This window comes from Belonocnema kinseyi, chromosome 2 (genome assembly GCF_010883055.1).
Source record: "Belonocnema kinseyi isolate 2016_QV_RU_SX_M_011 chromosome 2, B_treatae_v1, whole genome shotgun sequence".
Taxonomy (NCBI): domain Eukaryota; kingdom Metazoa; phylum Arthropoda; class Insecta; order Hymenoptera; family Cynipidae; genus Belonocnema; species Belonocnema kinseyi.
In genome coordinates, this window is record NC_046658.1 from 54233714 (window position 1) to 54253422 (window position 19709).

Below are 19709 nucleotides of genomic sequence, written 5' to 3' on the forward strand. Positions count from 1 at the left end.
TTTCAGGCGCCATTCACTGCACTGATACACTTCTTCATGCATTTTTTATAAACAATTTGTCGCCACACTTTTCTCTCCTGGCATACCTTTCTAGCTTCCTTCACGTCCATACATTTTCTCATGCAAGCTCTTGTGCTTCTATGGCTTCTTACGTCTCTTCAAATTAGGGTCTCATTCGTAAATTCTAAGCATTCGTGCATGTTCTCATTATAATTTTACTCTTATTCTTTTATTGGCATATAGGTACAGGCCTCGCTACCGTACAGCACAGTTTATATAAATATAGAATTATGTGTTGCCCTTTTAGCTTTACTTGATATATTTTCACTTCTGATAAAGGACTAGTCACTGAGTTTCCCAGTAACCCTTACACTAGCTTTACTACCAGCACATTTTTTTTATTGCTTGTAGCAGCCATCCCTTGACTCCATACTCTTTAATGACTTCTCAAAGTTTACTTCTATTCACCATGTCAAACGCTTCTTCTAGGTGAACAAATTCACAGAAAACTTTTTTCCTTAATCTCAAACTTTTTTTCTGTGATCTGCCTTAAACTAATTTCGTTTCAAATTATCTTTTGCTTTGTAAATTAATTGTTTTAACTGAAAATTCAATAATCTTTTGAGTTAAAATTGCAAATACTTGGCTAAAAATCAGTCTGTTTTGTTTAAGGACTTAAATTTTTTGTAAGAAAATCGTAAGAAAATTGTTCATGGTTGTAAAATCAACAACTCCGTTAAAACTTGAACTATTTTGTTAGATTCATTCATAAATTCCTTCTTTATTTGGAGATTCGTAAGTTAGTTGAAAATTCATATCTTTGGTTTAAAATGTAACTATTTCGTTTATAATTCATGTATTTTTTGAAAATTCGTATTTTGATAGTAAATTAATCTTTGTGTTTAAAAATTCACCTTTTTGGTTAAAAATTTATCTGTTTTTTTGAAAATGCAACATTTTAAATTAAAATAATAGGAATTTAAAGTGTTTTAAATTGATTTTAATATATTACCTACATTAATTTTATGTAAAAGAATTTATTCCCCTATTTTCGTGAAAAATCTTCTTATTTTCTGTTTTTAGAACATTTGGGCCTTTGAAGCCTGTTGTCGATACAGTTGGGAAAAAATGTGTAGGCTTCTTCTTGTATGTTTGTGCCAGTGTGTGTGTATGGGGGGGAGTCGACATGCAGAGGGTATGTGGTCCGAAATTTTAAACATTATAGGCCCTATTAGAATAAGTCAACGTTATCAGGTTCGTGATTTGGATAAGTTGATATATATATATTTATATAGGTTTTAAAAAATATTAAAAAAATTAATTGTATTAAATTTAATATTTGTATTGGGTTCGCGAGTGCATAGGATTTCTTGCATCCAATCGCTAACTGCATGTCAGATCCAAATAATACTCTGAACAAAAAATAGGCATTTTTTACAAAAACTTTAAATTTTCTATTTAATAATCATAGTTTACATAATGGGAAGAATTTTGTTGGACAAATTTTTGTTCTTTTGAATACTTCATAATCTACAGTTTGTTATTCGTCGCTTTCATTAATGCTAACCTTTTTTATACGCGGAATCGATTACTTTGACCTGCAATTATCTTTACATACAAATAATACGAATTATTATAAATGCTTAATTTGATTTTCTTAACAATTTCAAACATATATGAAAAAAATTTAAGTTAATTTTTGTTTCGATTTGCATTTCTTTGAATTGTTATACTACCTACGTTTTTATTTAACACTACCTATTTTGATTTTTACTGCCTATTTTGTATAATATTGTCCCTTTTAATAAGCCCTGAATATTATATAAATAAATGTCTAATAATATTGTTAACTTATCGTCAATTACTATTAATGATTTAATTTTAATGATTAATTGCTATCTATTATTAATCAGTAGGTAATTGAACAATATTCCAATGTATTTAGAAACTAAATAATCATTGAAAACACTCAAACTTATGCACAGTGAATATGTACATTTATAATTACTTTGTATTAAAAAAACAAGAAAATATTTAAGAGTAAAAAATAAATTTCTTTCCAAAAATAAGATCATGAAGCGTATGCGAACGTATTCGGAGGATTCCATGTCAGTTGTTCCACTTCAGTGGGAATTTTTCGTCCGTCTTGAAATTAAAAGCAGGTCAGATCAAGATTATCTTGCAATGTAAAGAAAGAGAACAATATTTTTAAAATCTACAATTATCCTTCGGGTAAAGTAGGACATTGCAAATGACATTAGAAATCTATGATCGTATGTTTTTCTAAAGGAACGTTGAAAAATTCAAAATACAGAATTACAAAAACCTATTAACGGAAATTTAAATTATTTGAGTTTGAAATTGGAGAGTTTAATACTTTAGATGCATGTGATTACTTAAAATCATTGACCCGTAGAGTATAGATAATGCAACAGTATAAATAATTAGTCATTTGATACCATCTGCAAACATTCTACTCAGTCTTAAAGCATAACGCGTTTAACTTTTCCTGCACTGTAATTGGTTATTTATGTGAGAAAATAATCGACATAAATATTACTAAACATGAGTGACTAAAATATTGAAAAATGGTGTGAATATTATTTAGAAATTTTTAATTCCTAATTTGTAGCATGAATTCTTGTAAATTCAATCTGTTTTCTCAAAATTTACATTCATTAAGTTACATTCACATGACTTCACTATAAATTAATTCAGCTTATTTTAATTGAATTCATACTTGAATTCCCTTTCATCCACTTAATCCACTTTAAATCTGAATACTTTAAATATTTTTAAATTACTTCAAATTAGTCTGAAGTTCGGCAGCGGAGCAAATTTTGAAAATTGATATTTTTTCTTGGAAATTTTATTTGACACTTCTCAACATATTCTACCACTATTAGAGTTTTTACGAAGTTTGAAAACATTTAAGAGTCTCATAGTGAATTTTTAAAAATACAGTGAAACTTTTCGTTAGAACGCCCCGCTATAGTCGTTCCGAAAATTTACGCTGCACCGCAGATTGGCGTAACAGGAGTCGCGCAGGATGGGCGGTGGTCACTCAGGCGTGAACGAACAAAAGCTTTTACATAGAGCATTCTCACTAGTGACGTCACGCACTCCGAGCGGCCTTCAGGGGAATAGCCTCCTCCTTATGTCCCTATAGTTTGCATGTATTGCCGTCGTTTTTAAAAATTGTTTTTGGTTTTTCGAAATGCAGATGGAATATTTGAGGAAACTGTCTGGAGACGTCAAGATCCGATATATCCAAAAACTGAAAAAAATCGAAAACTTTGATCGGTATGCTCTTAAAGATATAGACATAGATACTTTTCTGCTTCTGAGTTAGGTTATAGTGTAACAATATATTATTTTTAGTTTTAACTCAAGATTCTAGTTATAACTTATTATTTTCTATAAGTGTGAACATTAACATTAAGGAATATTCGTGTGAAGTATTGTATTCATTTCAATTTAAGTTTTCAAATTCCATTGCTGACGTAAAAGGCGATAACAGTTTATTGAGATTTTGGGGTTAGGAGCAGCCTATTACAAACGATCTGCTCGCAGGATCATAAAACTTAAGTGATATCATTATAAAGTTTTAACATTGCATTCTTCTTTCCCAGTTTAATGTAAATAAGTAGTATTTTTACATAAACCTATAAAAAATATATTTTTTTCCATGAGAAATCCCGAAATTGTACGCCTCAAAAAAGGGTACGAAAATTCAAGATTTTTCTTGATACAGAAAAGCTAAAAGATACTAATTCAAATCATCTCTACCTTATGCTAACACATTTTTCATTTTCCCCGGCGTGCTGCGCTCGACTCGGATCCCGAAAACAGCGCGGCAACTTGGCGTTCCTTGGCCTTCGCGTACGATCCGAGTCAAGCTCAGCACGCCATGCATAATAGTCACATCGCCCTAACTTTTTCCCCTTGAAGACAAAAAATCTAAAACTTTTTGGAAAAACTTCTTTCATCCCTAAGGAACATTTTTTTCTCCTTGTATGTTGTCAAAATTCGAAACATCATCAAACTGCTTTTTCGTTTGTATATATCCATCCAAGATTTGGAAGATATTTTTTTAATTCACTAGACGGCCCTGAAATGTTTTTTGCTCCTCGTAAATACTTTAACATTCGTAGCAATATATTGAAGAATGCTAAATAAAATTTTGAAAATTTCACTCGAAAGGATCTAAATCTTGCGAACTCCTGATTATATAAAGTTATATTGAGACCCTAATTAGAAGAGACATAAGAAGCCACAGAAACACGAGAGCTTGCATCAAAAAAATACAAAGGCGTCAAGGAAGTTAGATAAGTATGCCAGGACAGAAAAGTGTAGCAAATAATAGTTTATAAAACGATTCTTAGCGAAGTGAATGACACCTGAAACAAAACACCTTTTATACTAATGGGCTCACATGATGACTTTTTGAGACTCTTCACTTGAGGAGATTGCTAGAGAGATTGATCAGCAACGTGAGTCGGAACAGTGTTGTGAAACGAACATGTTACTTAAATAAGTAACACGTGAATTCCAGATCTATCTAAAAAATCTTTACTTATACCTTCTTCCTCCCATTATTGCCTTCGCCACCTAGTGAGTCACGCCTACCCCAAAAGAGAACTGGCTTCATGATATAATAATAACTCGGACTTCACCTCAGAGGTCCGGGGTTCGATCCCTGAACCGGTATCTCTGGAAATTTTTCAATGTACCTTCAACGAGGTTCTGGTGGTTCGGAACCCACCTTAAGCTGTAGGTCGCCCAATCGTGTACTTGACTGCAACCCAATGCGTCAATGATGGGGTAAAAACCAGGCTTTGTCCAATATGTCTGGACAGACTGCTCTCTTCAGATCACTTGATTGCATTATGCAATCAAGTGCAAAATGAGCAAATAAAAATCCAACTCTAGCCAAAAATGCCTTCGACATGTTGGGCAGTATAAGTCTGTGACAACATTTCAACACCGAAATGTTTTTTATAATAATAATAATCTTTTTTGTCTAAAGTAACTGAATTGCATAATAATTTTAACGAATAATGTTTTGAATTCTTTTTAATTCAAAATAATTAAAGACGTTGTTCACTAAATGTGGCCTGTAGTTTACTGGAGGTATGGTCCAGCCATTTTGAGTGTAGCACTCGGATGGGTAACGATCTACGACGTACGTCCAAGTTGTGCATTTGCTGCCTTTTATCTAATATCGAGCGAAAGGTTTGACGCCGAGGATGATTGTGTGCATTCGATGAATAGGGTCGAATGTCCGTCTTCAAACTCAACTGTTAAAAAACCGGCTAGAATCGGGAGGTGGTTTTCTGCAGTTTTCTTCTCTCCTGGACAAACGTCCAAGCGAATGCAAGTACTTCTAATAAAGTCAGATGCAGCCGCCGGTTATCACAGATTGTGACTAAACTTAGAGTGATTCTAAGCCCGCATAAGTGAAGTAAAATGTTCATACGCCCATACTTAGTTCCCGGAACGTGTAAAATCTCCACCGCTTCAAAACGTTCTAGAAACGTTCCAAACTTAAATTACCGTTATTGTTATTATTATCAATACAAGTGTAAACTGTAAGTGGCAGGTCAAAATCGATGTCAATTTATGATATAGACATAATATTATAGTGTGGTATATGCGGTACACAAAACTAAAAATAGCATTCATTTGTACCTATCACTTACGGTTTACAAGAAATTTTTGTTAAAAATAACAATAATCGAAGGTTCCTCTCAGGTCCCAGTCGAGCGTTCCTGGAACGTTCCAAGCGGCAGACATTTTACACGTTCCAAGAACGTTCCGTGCTATTGGGTAAACACATAAATGAATAGTCTTCTTTTTTTTAAGGTATCGCTGTTACCCATGTTTACCCTAAATTTAATTTCGATAATTAAGCCTCATGACCAGCCTTAGGTTCAATATATTATTGGCTATTTTCAATCATTTCTTTTCGTTTTAAAGTACAATAGAACAGGATTCAGATTTTCAAATGTTCAAAATAAGATATTAGTTTTTGTTTTTTATTATTATTCATTTCACGAGAAGCTAATTTTAAAAAATGTAAACATAAATGGCAAGTTAAAACAATAGCGTTCCAATTTCAAAGTGTGCAACGTGAAGTCCTGTGAATAACAATATTGTGAAAAGAGACTTAGCACGTGGAGTGTAATGGAATCCCTTTAGTGCACCTCCTTCAAGAATATCTTGTAAACGTTGGGAAGTTTAGAGTCTCACCTGGTTTCCGTTAGTTGTTCGGTGAGCTCAGAACGGTGTCGCTTTCGTCCCCCTCACATCTACAATTCTACAGTCTAGGGGCATTAAGGCTTAAGGCCCAACAGGTAGTGGGTTAAGAAACACGCTTTCATTCGTTCAGCGGTAGCTCTCGCATATTGACACCACAATCAACCAGTGACGAAAACAGTTTTTCTTTTAAAAGTCCCTTTTAAATTTCTTTTGATGATTCTACTCGGGTGGATTGGTTGTTAATCTGAAAGTGCAAATGTACAAAAGGCGCGAAAAAATTGCGCATTCATCAATTTTTGTGTATGACCACTTTTTGCAATCGAATATCGCTTATTGTGCCATAAGTGACAGAAGTGAAATAATCAAAAATGGTTTTCTTCGGTCGGAAAGAAAAAATGGATGATCGTCGATTATTGGCGAGCATGGATGCTGTGAATGGAGCCAAAGTACATCATTTTGAAAATGGTAAATAAGTGTATTATAATAAAGAACAAATATATGAAATTCTTGAAATCAGCAGATAAATTAAATGAGACAGAAGTGATAGGAATTTCGCATTCTTTAGTACAAATACTCGGTAAGTGTTTTTTGTTTACAGTATAATTAATACTAATCAGGGATCCGGGAAGAATTAAAGGGAACTTTCTGATAATTGTCCATTATTTTTATAAATTTAAGATAATTAATCTAATAAATATGCTAAGTATGAAAAAATATTAGAAAAAATTTCATTTACGGAGGCACGATATCAAAATTGTGTTTCATCAAAGTTCTATGCCGAAAGAAACGAAAAGGAACGTAACAAATGTTTCTTTATGTTACTTTATGTTCTTTTCTGTATAAAACATAATTGCCACATAATTTTGACATAATCTCTCCGTAGTATCATTATCAGTCGGTACTTTTTTACACTGAGCATAGTTTTTCTGTAAATTACTTTTAATTTCGATATAATTAACAAATATAAAAAATGACCCTTAATTTCTTTCGGATGTCAAAAATGCATATAAAATTGCATTAAATTATAATAATTAAAGTTGAAGGATTTTTTATTGTAAATCTTGAAAAATCTAGCACAACTATAGCTCTCTAAAAACTGTACAACTTTGAATTATAAATCTTTAAAATTAAAGATTTTTTAACTTTGAAAACTTACAATTCAAAATTTTGTAATTTTTATGATTTTCATTTGAAGTTTCAATAATTTGGAAGATTTAGGATTCAAAACTCTTGACTTTTGATCTTCAGAATCATTAAAATTTAAGTATATTCATTTATATATCCTTCAAATTAAAGAGTATTCAGTTATAACTATTCAACATTGTAGAACTTTGAATATTAAATCTCTGAGGATCAAAAGTCAAGTTCTTAATTGTAAACTTGCATTCTTTTTTTTAAATAACAAAGTTAAAAACTCTTCAATCTTAAAGTCTTTTTAATCCAAATCTAAAAATGTATATTTATACATTTTTAAAATTTAGCAGTTTTTAATTTTGGCAATTTACAATTAAAAACAATGCAGGTTTTAAAACAAAAATATCTGTAATTTTAAAGTTGGAAGATTTATAATCGAAAAACTCGTGACTTCTGATCTACATCATGTATATCTATAAAATTAAACAGTTTTCAATTGTAAATTTAGAAAAGGTACAGTATTATACATGTATTTTAATTTGATAAAATAATTTGGCAATCAAAATGAGAATTCTGTAAGAAGCTCGCTATTTTCGCTATGTATTTTAAAATATGATTTATAATAATTTTATTCAAACAATTATTGGCCTCCTTGTTGGCCTCACGAATGAAAGTTTTTCTTAATACGTAATTGATTCTTATCGGCGAACTCTGTGATGTTGTTGAGAATTTTGGGAACACATTCTCTTTAATAGGATCGTTTATTTTTATTTCTCTTCGATATAATGGGGAGATATTCGCGGCGAATAAGCTTTTGGCTTAAGCCGTAAAATACTTTGTATTTCAAACATGCATGTTTGCTATTTTTTGCAGTTGCATTTCAGAAATTATGAATAGAGAGAAATTCAATTAAAAAGGTACAATAGAGATTTTTTTAAGTCGAAAAAATTAATTGATATTTCTCACCTAGAGTACAATTTTAACTGCAGACTTTTAGTTCCAACGATTTAAAATTTTAAATGAAAAACATATACCTTGAATGATATTATAACATATTCTATAAATTTCTTTCCGTGGAAAAACTGTTTCTTGGTATCTACTTTTCACTCGTCCAAGGGTCTTTCTTATTTTTAGAAAAATAATAACTGCCAAGTTTTTGTAGCCTTTTCGCATGCTTAAGCATTCATTGACACGCATTTAGCACATGGTTTCATTCAGCTACTCTATATAAATCATTCATTGTACAAGAGTCGTGAGAAAAAAGATGGTAAGTATTTCACAGATTTTAAATAGAAATGAAAATTGCCTTTGTTTGACTAAGAAGACATTTTTGGTGGACGGAAACAATTACTCTATTTCTGCAATGTTTGAAAACAGAAGAATCATTAACTTATTTTAAAATACTCGAGTATAGGAGGTAATTTAGATAACTGTATGTAAATTACAGGCCAACCCTTGAGAAAATGTTATGTTGACTGAGCCAATGGAAGCTGTCGAATCGTAAACGGGTCATAAATTTTCCAATAAACTTCAACTATAGAGTAGTAGTTCTGTATAGCGCAATATCAAAAGCTACGCTAACGTTGCACGGTAGACATTTTTCAAATAAAAGCTAAATTCTGTTTAGATACCTTGCATCTTCAATCGGAGCGTGGGATACTTTCTGGTTTAATCTGTGGTTTTATGATTATTAGAGTAAAGAGTTTTCTTACTTATTTTTATCTTACTGAAAATAGAAAGTCCACGTAAAAGTACTCAGGGTCCACGTTCATTCAAATAACAATTCAAGCATTTTGCGAAATATTTTTCAATTTTATTTTATAAAAAGAAAAACACTCCCAGCCATATCATGGGTTTTTCGGTTCGCAAACATTTTTCACGATCATTTAAATTAACAAATTTGAACTTTTAAAGCGAAAAACATTTTCATCTTCAAGCAATAAAAACTCAACTGCAACTTAAAGCGCTCAAAATTAAAACCTTTGAATTTTTAGCTTTTAAAATTGAAGCTTCAAAATTCATTTTTCAATATTATTTAATTTAAAGGATCAATTATTTACATGTTTAAAAAGGGGGCTTTAAAACTTTTAGTTACATTTTTTTTGATTAAGTTAACTGGGTTAAAAATAGAATATTTTAGACTAATTTTAAATAATTGTAGAATGGAAAATAGTTGATGAACTTTCAAACGCATATTTAAATTTGGTTAACTATTCAGGCTTTTATATTGAAAAACTTGAATTTTCGATGTTAAAATCTATAAAATATATCATTTTGTGTGTTTAAATCTTTTTTATTGACAATGTGCGCTTAAAAATGAAGACCTAAAAGGAAAATTTTGTCACATAAAAGAGCTTAGAATTAAGCATTGCAAGCTGAATAATTTAATCATTCGAAAAGTAAACAAATGAATTTAGCATTAAAAAAATGTTGAAATCAAACTTATTTTGAATTGCATTATATTTTATAGATTTTTCTTCTAAAGATTGACCGTCCATAAATTAATTAACTTATCTTTTCCAATTGTTTACCCCACCCCTCTATAATGTAAAAAGTCGTAACACCCTATGTTACTTAATTTTTCCAAATATTTTCAGCTATATCTTGTTAAATGCAATTTAGTTACTTACTCGTATTGCCAGAGACATAAACAAGTAACTATACAATCTTTGAAAAAAAAACATTATTTAGAGCTTTTAAAATATCTCATAGGTCCTATAAAATCCTTGCAAATCTTCCTAAATTCTAAAACATTTTTTGAAACTGTATGACATTTCTGTAAATCCGCTAGAATCCTTGGAAATTCCTTGAAACTTTTCAAAGTTCTTGAATAGTCCTTGAACTGTTTAAAAATACCCTGAAATATTTCAATTCATTTGAAATCTCTTTAAAATCTTCAGATCTTAGACATTTTAATGAATCCTTTAAATTATACCTAAAAGCTTTGAAATTGTATTCAATTTAAAAACAAATTTTTATTCTTAGGTAAGACCTTGAAATATTTGAAAATTTCTTCAAATCTTGGATTAAAAGCCTAAAATTCTTGTGAATGAATTCTTTGAAATTTCACTGGAATAAAATAATCCCTTAAAATATTGTGAAATTATATGAAATCTAATAACATTCCTTGGAATTCCTTGAAATATTTAAGTTAACTGTCGTGCCAAAAATCAGGTCTCTGTAAAAAATAGTTGTTTTTTTTTCTTTAAGGATAAAAATAATATTACTGATGATGTTAAAAATGTTAAGACTTACAAAAAGCATTTATTTTAAGAATGGATTTTGCAATTTAGTTTTTTCTTACTGTCGCTTCTTACCAATTTTAACAGTCAATTTTTCTATGGTGGAAGTCCTGAGAACATTTCTTTTTAAAGATGAAACTTTATAAATAAATAACTATATTAGAAGATTACTTACTTATTTTAAAAGCTGAAAACAGTAGAGCTGTAAGGGACTGTTTCTCCTGGAAAATATGCCGGCGTTTATTAAAATCCAAATATTCTTAAATTATTAGTAAGGAGCGACAGTAAGAAAAAATTTAATTACAAAAACTATTGTTACAATAATTATTTTCCGTAAGTTTCAAACGGCTTTCATAAAAAATAATTTTTTTTCTTTTATAAGATCCCAAGTGCGAAGTCACATACGGCTCAACATTGGCCCATAGTCGGCAAAAATATTGCCGAAGCTCGGCTACCATTATCGCGCCAATGACGGAATGATAACTATGGCCTGCACTTGGCAGCCAAGGTTTAGCTGTCATTGTCGGCCCAACTCTGAGTACCAATACCGGACCAACCTGGATGCCGGAGTTAATTCAAAAACTGATAAAAAGTCATTGAATTTTTTTTAGGACGCATCTGATTTATCCATTCATCATTATACGACCGCATATCGTTTGAATATTATTTATAATTTCAAGAATTGAAATTTCATTTACACATTTTGATTAATTTTAAGAATTACTTCTATAGTCTAAGGATATGGCAAAAAAAATTTTTTTAATATATATTAATTGATTGTGAGTACTTTGGATATAAATATTAATGGTTCTGTTTATATTGAATACATATATTAGATTTTGAACATTATATTACAAATAAAATTTCTAACGCTACGTGGTATCGAACCTACATCTATATACCTAAATATACCGCCTAGCAGTCGGTAGTGCTAACCACTGCGCTAAACCGACAAGTTAAAACTCCGTGAAAAAGCCATCTTGATGAGTTAAAGTAAAGTTAAAGAACCAAAGGGTCTAGCAGAATAAGATGGTCAGAACTGAAAAGTCATGTTTCGTCCCTACAGACCCAACTGAATATTTTTTCTGGCAGTAAAAAGCGTCAAATGTCAATAGAAACTTGAATTTTTCGGAATTGACCGTCTATGAATCTCTACATACTTTAAATCATCTTTTCGTTATTCTATTATCTACTTCTATTTTATTTGGCTCGTATATTTTATTATAATGGGGAAAAAGGAAGTTGCTTTACGTCAAAGAATTTTTTTATCTGCTAAAAACGTTGATATCAGATTATTGTGATGTATTAAGTTATAAAGATACACTTCATATTTTGTAAATTCAGCGATTGCAATATTGTAGAACCAATGCATAAAAAAGCATTTAAAACATTAGGAATCCGCTCTGGAAAGTGTGAGGGACTTTTGGACGTAGTCATAAGCCCAAAAAACGGGTGCCAAAAAATAATATATATTTTTCTAGTGTTGAGTCGATCGGTGTTTTTGAAAAAAAAATTTGAAATTTTTAAAGCGCTGTCAAAATTTGAATTTCGCGCCAAAATTTTTTAAAAGGATTTCATTTTGTAGGGCCTAAGAAACTACAATTTGAAAAAAAAAACAATTTTCTAGCTCAAAAATTGACCGTGATATCGGCAAAAAACTGAAAATCACATTATACGGTCTGTAGGGACGAAACATGACTTTTAAGTTCTGAAAATTGGTTTTTTTCGGGTACTTTTTGACGAGGAACAAGATGGTGTAATCAGTTTTTCATATTCTGCAGGGGCAGTTTTGATCATCTTATCCTGCTAGGCTAGACCCTTTTATGCTTTCTTCTTCTAATTATTTATTAGTATGCGACGTTATGCAAATGTAAAATATAACTGTTAACAGGAATATCAATAAAATAATTTTTAAATAAATAATTTAAATCGATTACAATTTTTTTTTGTAATTTTCGTTTTTTCCGCTGTAGACTAATTTACAACTTTTTTCAATGACAAGAAATGTAATTTTTCATAAACATTTAAAATGTTGAGTGACAGAACATAAAAAATTTCATTGCGAACTTTGACAATTTTTCAATAAACATTTTTTTTATCTTTGGTGTAAGATTTGTTTTTCAAGTGTTAAAAGTGAGACTTGGCGCAATAAAGTTTCGATTCTGGGCCAAGCATCGGTTGAGGATCGGAAAATATAAATAGCCAATACAGGCTGCCAGCAGTGACTCAACATTGGACCGATTAAAATTCCGATATTGGTCCAATATCTTCAGCCGACCTTTGGCTGCCAAAATTGGACCAACACTGGGCCGCGTATTCAGCTCCGCCAATTCGCACTTGGGATCCTTTTGAGATCCTTGAAAATTCATTAAAATGCCTTACTAAGAGCCTTTAAAATACTTTAAAATAATTGAAATTCTTTTAAATGTAATGAAATCTCGTGGAATATATTAAAGTTCCATAGAAATCCTTTATATAATTAATGTAATTCTTAAATCCTTAAAAATATTGAATGATTGTAGTTGCAGAAGTAATTTCAAAATTTTTGAAAAACTATGTTTTTATAGATACTTTTTTACAGAATGATGGAAAAAATCAAAACACTAATCAAATTATACCTAAATTAAGTCCTTATATATTATTATTACAATCTTTTATTGACAAATTACTGAACTTTAACGTTATATATTATAACTTTTATACATGGATTTTCAATCTGATTTAATTGTTAACAATATTATATAACAGTATTGACTTACATAACCCCACGGAACAGCTTATACACCCCCCCCCCCAAAGAATTTGTTATGTAATTTATGGAAAACACCAAAGTCAAGGTAGTGCAAAGTGTAAATGCTGAAAGGAGGTCGAATATAAGAAGATTTCGGGTGTGACTGGTCATCTTTACGTCTTGTTCTCGAACCGATGTTAACTAAGCTGAACATTTAAGCATTGTTAGAATCATTTGTTAGAATCATGTGGACCTTGAGCTTTCTTTCAATGGATGCGTGCCAAAATTTAGTATCCATAATCCTATAACTAAGACGTCCCATTTCCTGTCAAATAATTTTGCAAATGGATCATAAAACTTCGCCGCTGCAAGATGAGTCAAACTTAGCCATAAACACTTTATTACATTTCCCAGTATAAGCGAATCGAAGTTATAGTGGACTTTTTAAATAATTGAGATATACAACATTCTTAGTCTCTTAATTAGTAAATAACTCTTGTTGATAACTGTATTTTTAAATTTTCAGATTTATCCCTAGCCATTCACTTAATTCTGCGTTTTAATTGCATTATTCATGTTTGGAAATTTTACGAAAACTTCCTCAATTTTACATTTTTTATTTTGAAAATTCTGTACAGTTTAAAAAAAAAATTAGTTTTTTAAATTAAATTATTTAATATGCGCTTTTGATAGAATTTTGAAGATTTTCAGCAGTTCCATGGATTTCAAAAGATTTCACAGAAACTCAAAGAATGATAAGGGATTTTCACAGTTTGTTAAAGGATTTCCATCGAGCTTAATCGCTTTGAAATCCATGGGATCCATGAGATCCATGTAATTCAAAGCATATTAAGTAATGATAAATAGTAATTCTAAGAACCTAAATAGGGTACAATTAGCACATCTAAAAAATCAAAAATTAAAACGAAGAAACTTGTGTAGGAAATTCTTTTCACCCGACCCCTTCCTTCAGTAAAGATTTGTAAGATTTCATGAACTCTCCTTAAACTTATTTTAACTATGAACCAATTCTATTTCAAATCAAGAAAAATTTCGAGAAAACTCTAGACCATGGTGTTAGAATGATTTTTTATTTTAATATATCATTCTAGAGTGAAGATAAAGAATCACGTATATTACAGTTGAACCACACTTTTTTTTTAGCAATTTGAAGATTACCTGCGAATTTATAAAAAAAATACAGGCATTCTTTTTTAAATGCAGTATTTTCCGAAAGAGCAAAATACGGCTAGTTTTATAAAATGTTTGAAAGTGGATTTTCTCAAAAATCCCATTAAAAGTTTGGTTAGAAATAGAATGTTATATGTACTACACATTTCCTAAGTTTCATTCTCGGTCAACCACTCACGGTGATTCTTCACCAAGTGAACCTAGAAAAGATATTACAAGCAGTTTTTTGCTTGATATTATTCTTACATAGTATGCGCATAGTATTTTGTTTTAAAAAATAATCGTGATGAGCGCTTTTGTTTTAAATTAGAAATTTTATTTAACAACAACAAAAATTATAATAAAAAACTGTTTTTACTCGGGGATTGTTAAAAATTGAATATAGAGATATTACTGGACTTTTTTGCAGAGTTTTCTCCTCTAATGATGTTCGGATATTTTTGTCATGCAATCAAAAAATCGTGGTAGTGCTTTTAAAAAAATTGTATTCTCATTTTCAATTTGTGAATTTAGAATATAATAGGCCTCTTTTTGCTTAAAATAAAATAATTATTATGAAATTTTGTTCCGAACCGAGAACTTTATAATCTACAGAGGTTTTTTTTTATATTTGCAAGAAACCTTTTTATCACAAAAAAAGTTTTTGAAACATTTATTAATTATTGGTTCAACTCAGGTTGTAATTAAATGATGCTGGTATGATTTGAAAAAATAATAAAATACGATTTGAAAATACATTTTTCTAACCAAATTAAACTTTGAAAAACCAAATTATAAAACAAAATCGCACAAGGAGGTTTGAAAAAAATTATATTCCTTAAAAAACTGTTTTAAAAAATACTCAAGAAAATCAATTTTCTGAAAAATACTTGCACAAAAAGAGTTATAATAAGAAAAATGTGTATCAAACTCCAAGCATCTTTCGATTAAAATTGCTTGAGGCTCACCGAGCACAGCTTCACACCATAAAAAAATCTTTTAAAATAATCGCATTTTTCTGAGAAAAAATTAAAGATGCAAAAAAATATGCAAGTAGTAAAGTTCTACAAAAAATTACTCTTACTCTTTCGCAACAGCTTGGATCGTTTACGAGAAAAAGTCAAAAACTATATTTAACACCAAAAAAATTCTCAATTTATAAATTTATTTATCCCACATTAAACTGATATGATGCCTTTTTTATACTAGCAGAATTTTTTTAATATTGAGAAAAATAAGCTTTTTTATTTTTTTGCAATATTTTTTACAGTTTATGCTTATAAGGAAGGCATCCTATAAGTTCAACGGGACTCAATCATTTTTTAAGGGACATTTTTTTAATATAACTTTTTCACGAACACGATGCAAGATATAAAAAATAGAAGCATTTTTTTGAGAACTTTAATAAATGTGTAAACTTTTATTTTAACATTTTCCTTATACTTTTCGTTATTTTCGAGAAAACTGCAAAAACTCGATTTTTCATAACAATTTTTTTCAATATAATACAGTAATGGTTATCAACAATTAAATTTCGTTAGCTGTATGTAGTATTTAGTACCATCTATCTATACAAAAAAAATTAAAATGTTCACAAGTAATGGTCGAATGATTGTAATAAATGAAAAAATGGACGAAAATGTGAAATAAGTTTTCCTTTGTTTTCAACATAGAATAATATATTCAAATATACTAAATCATTCTCACATTATAAGCTGGAAGTCACTGAAACTCTATATTTTTTATGTCTTACAATTTGTTTTTTTTCTTTGTTTGTGACACCACAAGCATTTAATATAAAAAACAATAAGTTTAAAACCTACTTAGCACTTTGTTACGAAAGCGTTTAAACTTTAGATCTAAATAACAAAGTTTGAAGCCATCTTATAAGTTTGAGCTTTATTGAAGCTGAAAAGCTTTATCAACGTAGCGCGTTGTTTTAGCCACCTGTAGCTGAAAGAATATTGATCTCCTAGACCCTAGAGAGATGGCCACGCCCGACGAGACTTTCACCATTGCTTCCCCATTTCATCCACCCTTTACCACCCCTAAACGCGATTTTCAGGCCAGTTATGGATACGAATTCTGTGACTGTTCCAGCTGCCTTCATGCACGTCAGAGATAATATCGAAGAACTCGGAAAAGTCGCTGATGAGACGAACCTCCTTTTCCTCAAGGGTCTCCTAGATGACCCAGTTGTAGAATCACTGGTTAGGGTAAGTACAGTCAATTTCAAACAAAATAATAAACGTAATTTACTGTATACTTTGTGTGACTTAGAAAGTGAAGTTTCAGTAGAATCAACTAAAGTAGATATCACTATAAACCAAATGTAGGTTTCAAACTTGCCCAGTTGTCTCTAGTGTGTACCAACCTACTTTTACAGTGGGAACAATACATTAAAATTTTAAATTGAATTTTTGTCAAACTTTCTAATATTCAGGAGGCGTAACAATTTTTTAAATCCGTTTTATAACTTTTTTCTGCTTATAAAGAGGTATAACTTCATTTTTTTAGTAAATTTAATAACATGTGTAACGAAATTTTCGATTTCCTCAGTAGGAGGATGTTTGGCTTTACATACCTAGAAAGGGTTGATTATTTTCCTCTTTTCATACATGAGCAATGATCGCGTTTGAATATTTTCCGTAATTATTTTATCATACCGTTTTCTTGTCATTTTTCTTTATTTCCTTCATTTAGAAAAATAGGGAACTTTCACGGGAATAATAAATTTTATAACTTTCCAAGTATTATTAAAATCGCAATGTTCTATTTTGTATCATTAAAACTGACCTAATAAGGTTATAGTAGGCTTCGTAGAATTTGAGTTCCTTTTCTACTTTGATGCTGAAATATACAACATTGTTCTTTGAATTCATCACGTTGGAGGACTTGTCCATGGTTCCTGATAAATAACTCTTAGGGAGAAAAATGAAAAAAATCCCGGATTTACATTATATGCAAATCAGGGCTTCATTTTATCTCCTTGATAATATCGCGTAGGTCCAGAGCTTTTTTCTACCAAAGTATCAATTTTCAATATAGCCCGAAGAATTGCTATTTTAAAGCTTTATCAAACGACGTAAAGACTAAGTTGCTGTTGGCTTTTGTGATTCGATTAATCAATAAATTCAGATTTTTTGCTAGAGAATCACAAAATCCGATTTCAACTTATTCTTCACATCGTTCCACGGAACCTCGAAATAGTCATTCTTCGAGCTATTTTGAGAATCGGTATTTCCGTAGAAAAAGGCTCGAGACCACGTGCAATTTTCAGTGAGATAAAATGAAGACCTGATTGACATATTCAGTATATATCTCAAAACAAAATTTTATGCACGTCCTGATGAAATAATTTTCTCTACCTAATTTGTTATATTTCATTTTTCGTTAGTATGTTATAAGGGCCTAACTGTGATTTTGTGCTTAAGTCAAAGTTTGCATGTGCAGTCGCATCAACCTCAACAGCTGATTAAGACTTACAAGTTTCCAAGTGAAAAGTAAATTCTTACTTTCTCATTAAATTTAAAATTGAACTTTTTATCATCGTCTAAAGTTTGTTTTATCACGTGCCAACGTGCGCATCGAACAAAACAAAAATCCCCCTTCATTTTCTCGAAACTTGATAACATTTTTTAATAAAACTTTTTATGTCGATTCAGTAACAAATTGGATTTTTTATTACAATCCAAAGTTACAATCCAAGGTCCAAATTTCTCGGAGCCTAAAAAGATTTTCCAGTCAAGCTTTTCCAAGTTTAATTTAGCACTGATTCATCTCAAAAGTACCGACACATTTTTTTTTAATTGAAAAATCGAATTTTGAGGAAGCTTTTCATGTGTACTGAAAAATTGTGAAAAAGGTAGATTAGACCCTTATGACATTTTTAGCTATTAATCTGCGAAAACAGACATCTGCGAAAATGGACAAAATTGAAGAAGGCCTTAAGTTCAACCAACCTTGGTGGTATAAGTTGAGAAATAAAATACTTCTTCCATTTTCATACAAAAATTTGTTTATAAAAAAGCAGAAAATGCTGTTTAGTTACTTTTTATTTAAATCTTTCGGCATATTCTCTTACACCATTATCTAGAAATTATTTTCATTTTCAAATCACTCAAAAAATCACAGAATAGTTTTCTGTGTTTTGTGATTTTGCGTATTTTTATTTAAAGAACATCAAATTTTAAGATTTTCTATTTTCTATATTACCATAAGGTAATTATGCCAGTGTTCGTCAATGCATGGGTTGTCGGTAGATGGGCAGTATTTTACATATATTAAGCTGTTTTGTTCTTCGTTCACAGCAAAAATGTTTTTTCCTAAACACTCTTAACGATCACTCACACATCGAAGTGTCGATAACTGAAGCAGCCAGGTTTCTGACTTGCCAATAACCCATGCATTCTCGTATTTATAACTTCGAACTTCTTATAATATTCATTCTAATAGGATTTGTTACAAGTAATAAGTAAATTGCCTTTCTAAAATGCTTTATTCGATTAAACCCATTTCTTTAGCTTTAAATATGTCTAATATAGTTTTTTTAGCTTATGAAATCTGAAATTGACTTTAAGCTTATCCGATAACTGGCACACTTACGTTAAAGATTGTAATGATAATCACTTTTAATTTAAGATTATTTGTTTAAAAATTCTTATTAATTACTGCATTCATAATAATAAAATATCATTAAAACTCCTTTGACTGTAGTGTAATCGAATGTAAGTTACTATTAGTACACATTAATATTAAAAGTATTCAAAGTAATTTTACAATATTTTTTCCTATTTATGACATTTTGGATCGTATTACCAAACTTTGTTTGGCAAACATTTTTAAACCATTACCTATATATCACATGAGACGAAGCTAATATATTATTTTGATTGAATGGCTCTGAAAATATACTTGAATCTAATAGTGATTTAAAAAGTCCGTCGCAATTTACTTAAGTCAATGACATTAGTGACATTGTTGACAACTTTCCTTACCTCTCAATTACCTTACCTCCACGTGATTGTGTTACCTGGGTTGAGTAGCAATTTTTTTTTATTAGGCCACAGTTTTATTAAATGATGAGAGAATTGAACAAGTTGATAAGTTCGTATACCTTGGTAACTTATTTACTAGGGACGGGAAGATAAATGAGGAATTAGATAGACGAA

At 30.3% G+C, this 19709-nt stretch overlaps 1 protein-coding gene across 3 annotated transcripts in view; it reads left to right on the plus strand.

Moving 5' to 3' along the window:
- The window catches only part of LOC117167159 (MAGUK p55 subfamily member 6), a 61185-nt gene that overhangs the window by 5332 nt on the left and 36144 nt on the right, over positions 1-19709 (plus strand). The window contains exons 1-2 of one of the 3 annotated variants that reach the window (XM_033351882.1): positions 6244-6726; positions 16639-16754. In XM_033351882.1, coding sequence (XP_033207773.1) covers positions 6630-6726; positions 16639-16754 — 213 coding nt within the window. In that variant the 5' untranslated portion in view covers positions 6244-6629. Of the gene's footprint in view, positions 1-6243; positions 6727-16638; positions 16755-19709 lie in introns of those variants that run through there. The other 2 variants (XM_033351880.1, XM_033351881.1) reach the window with 2 other exon arrangements.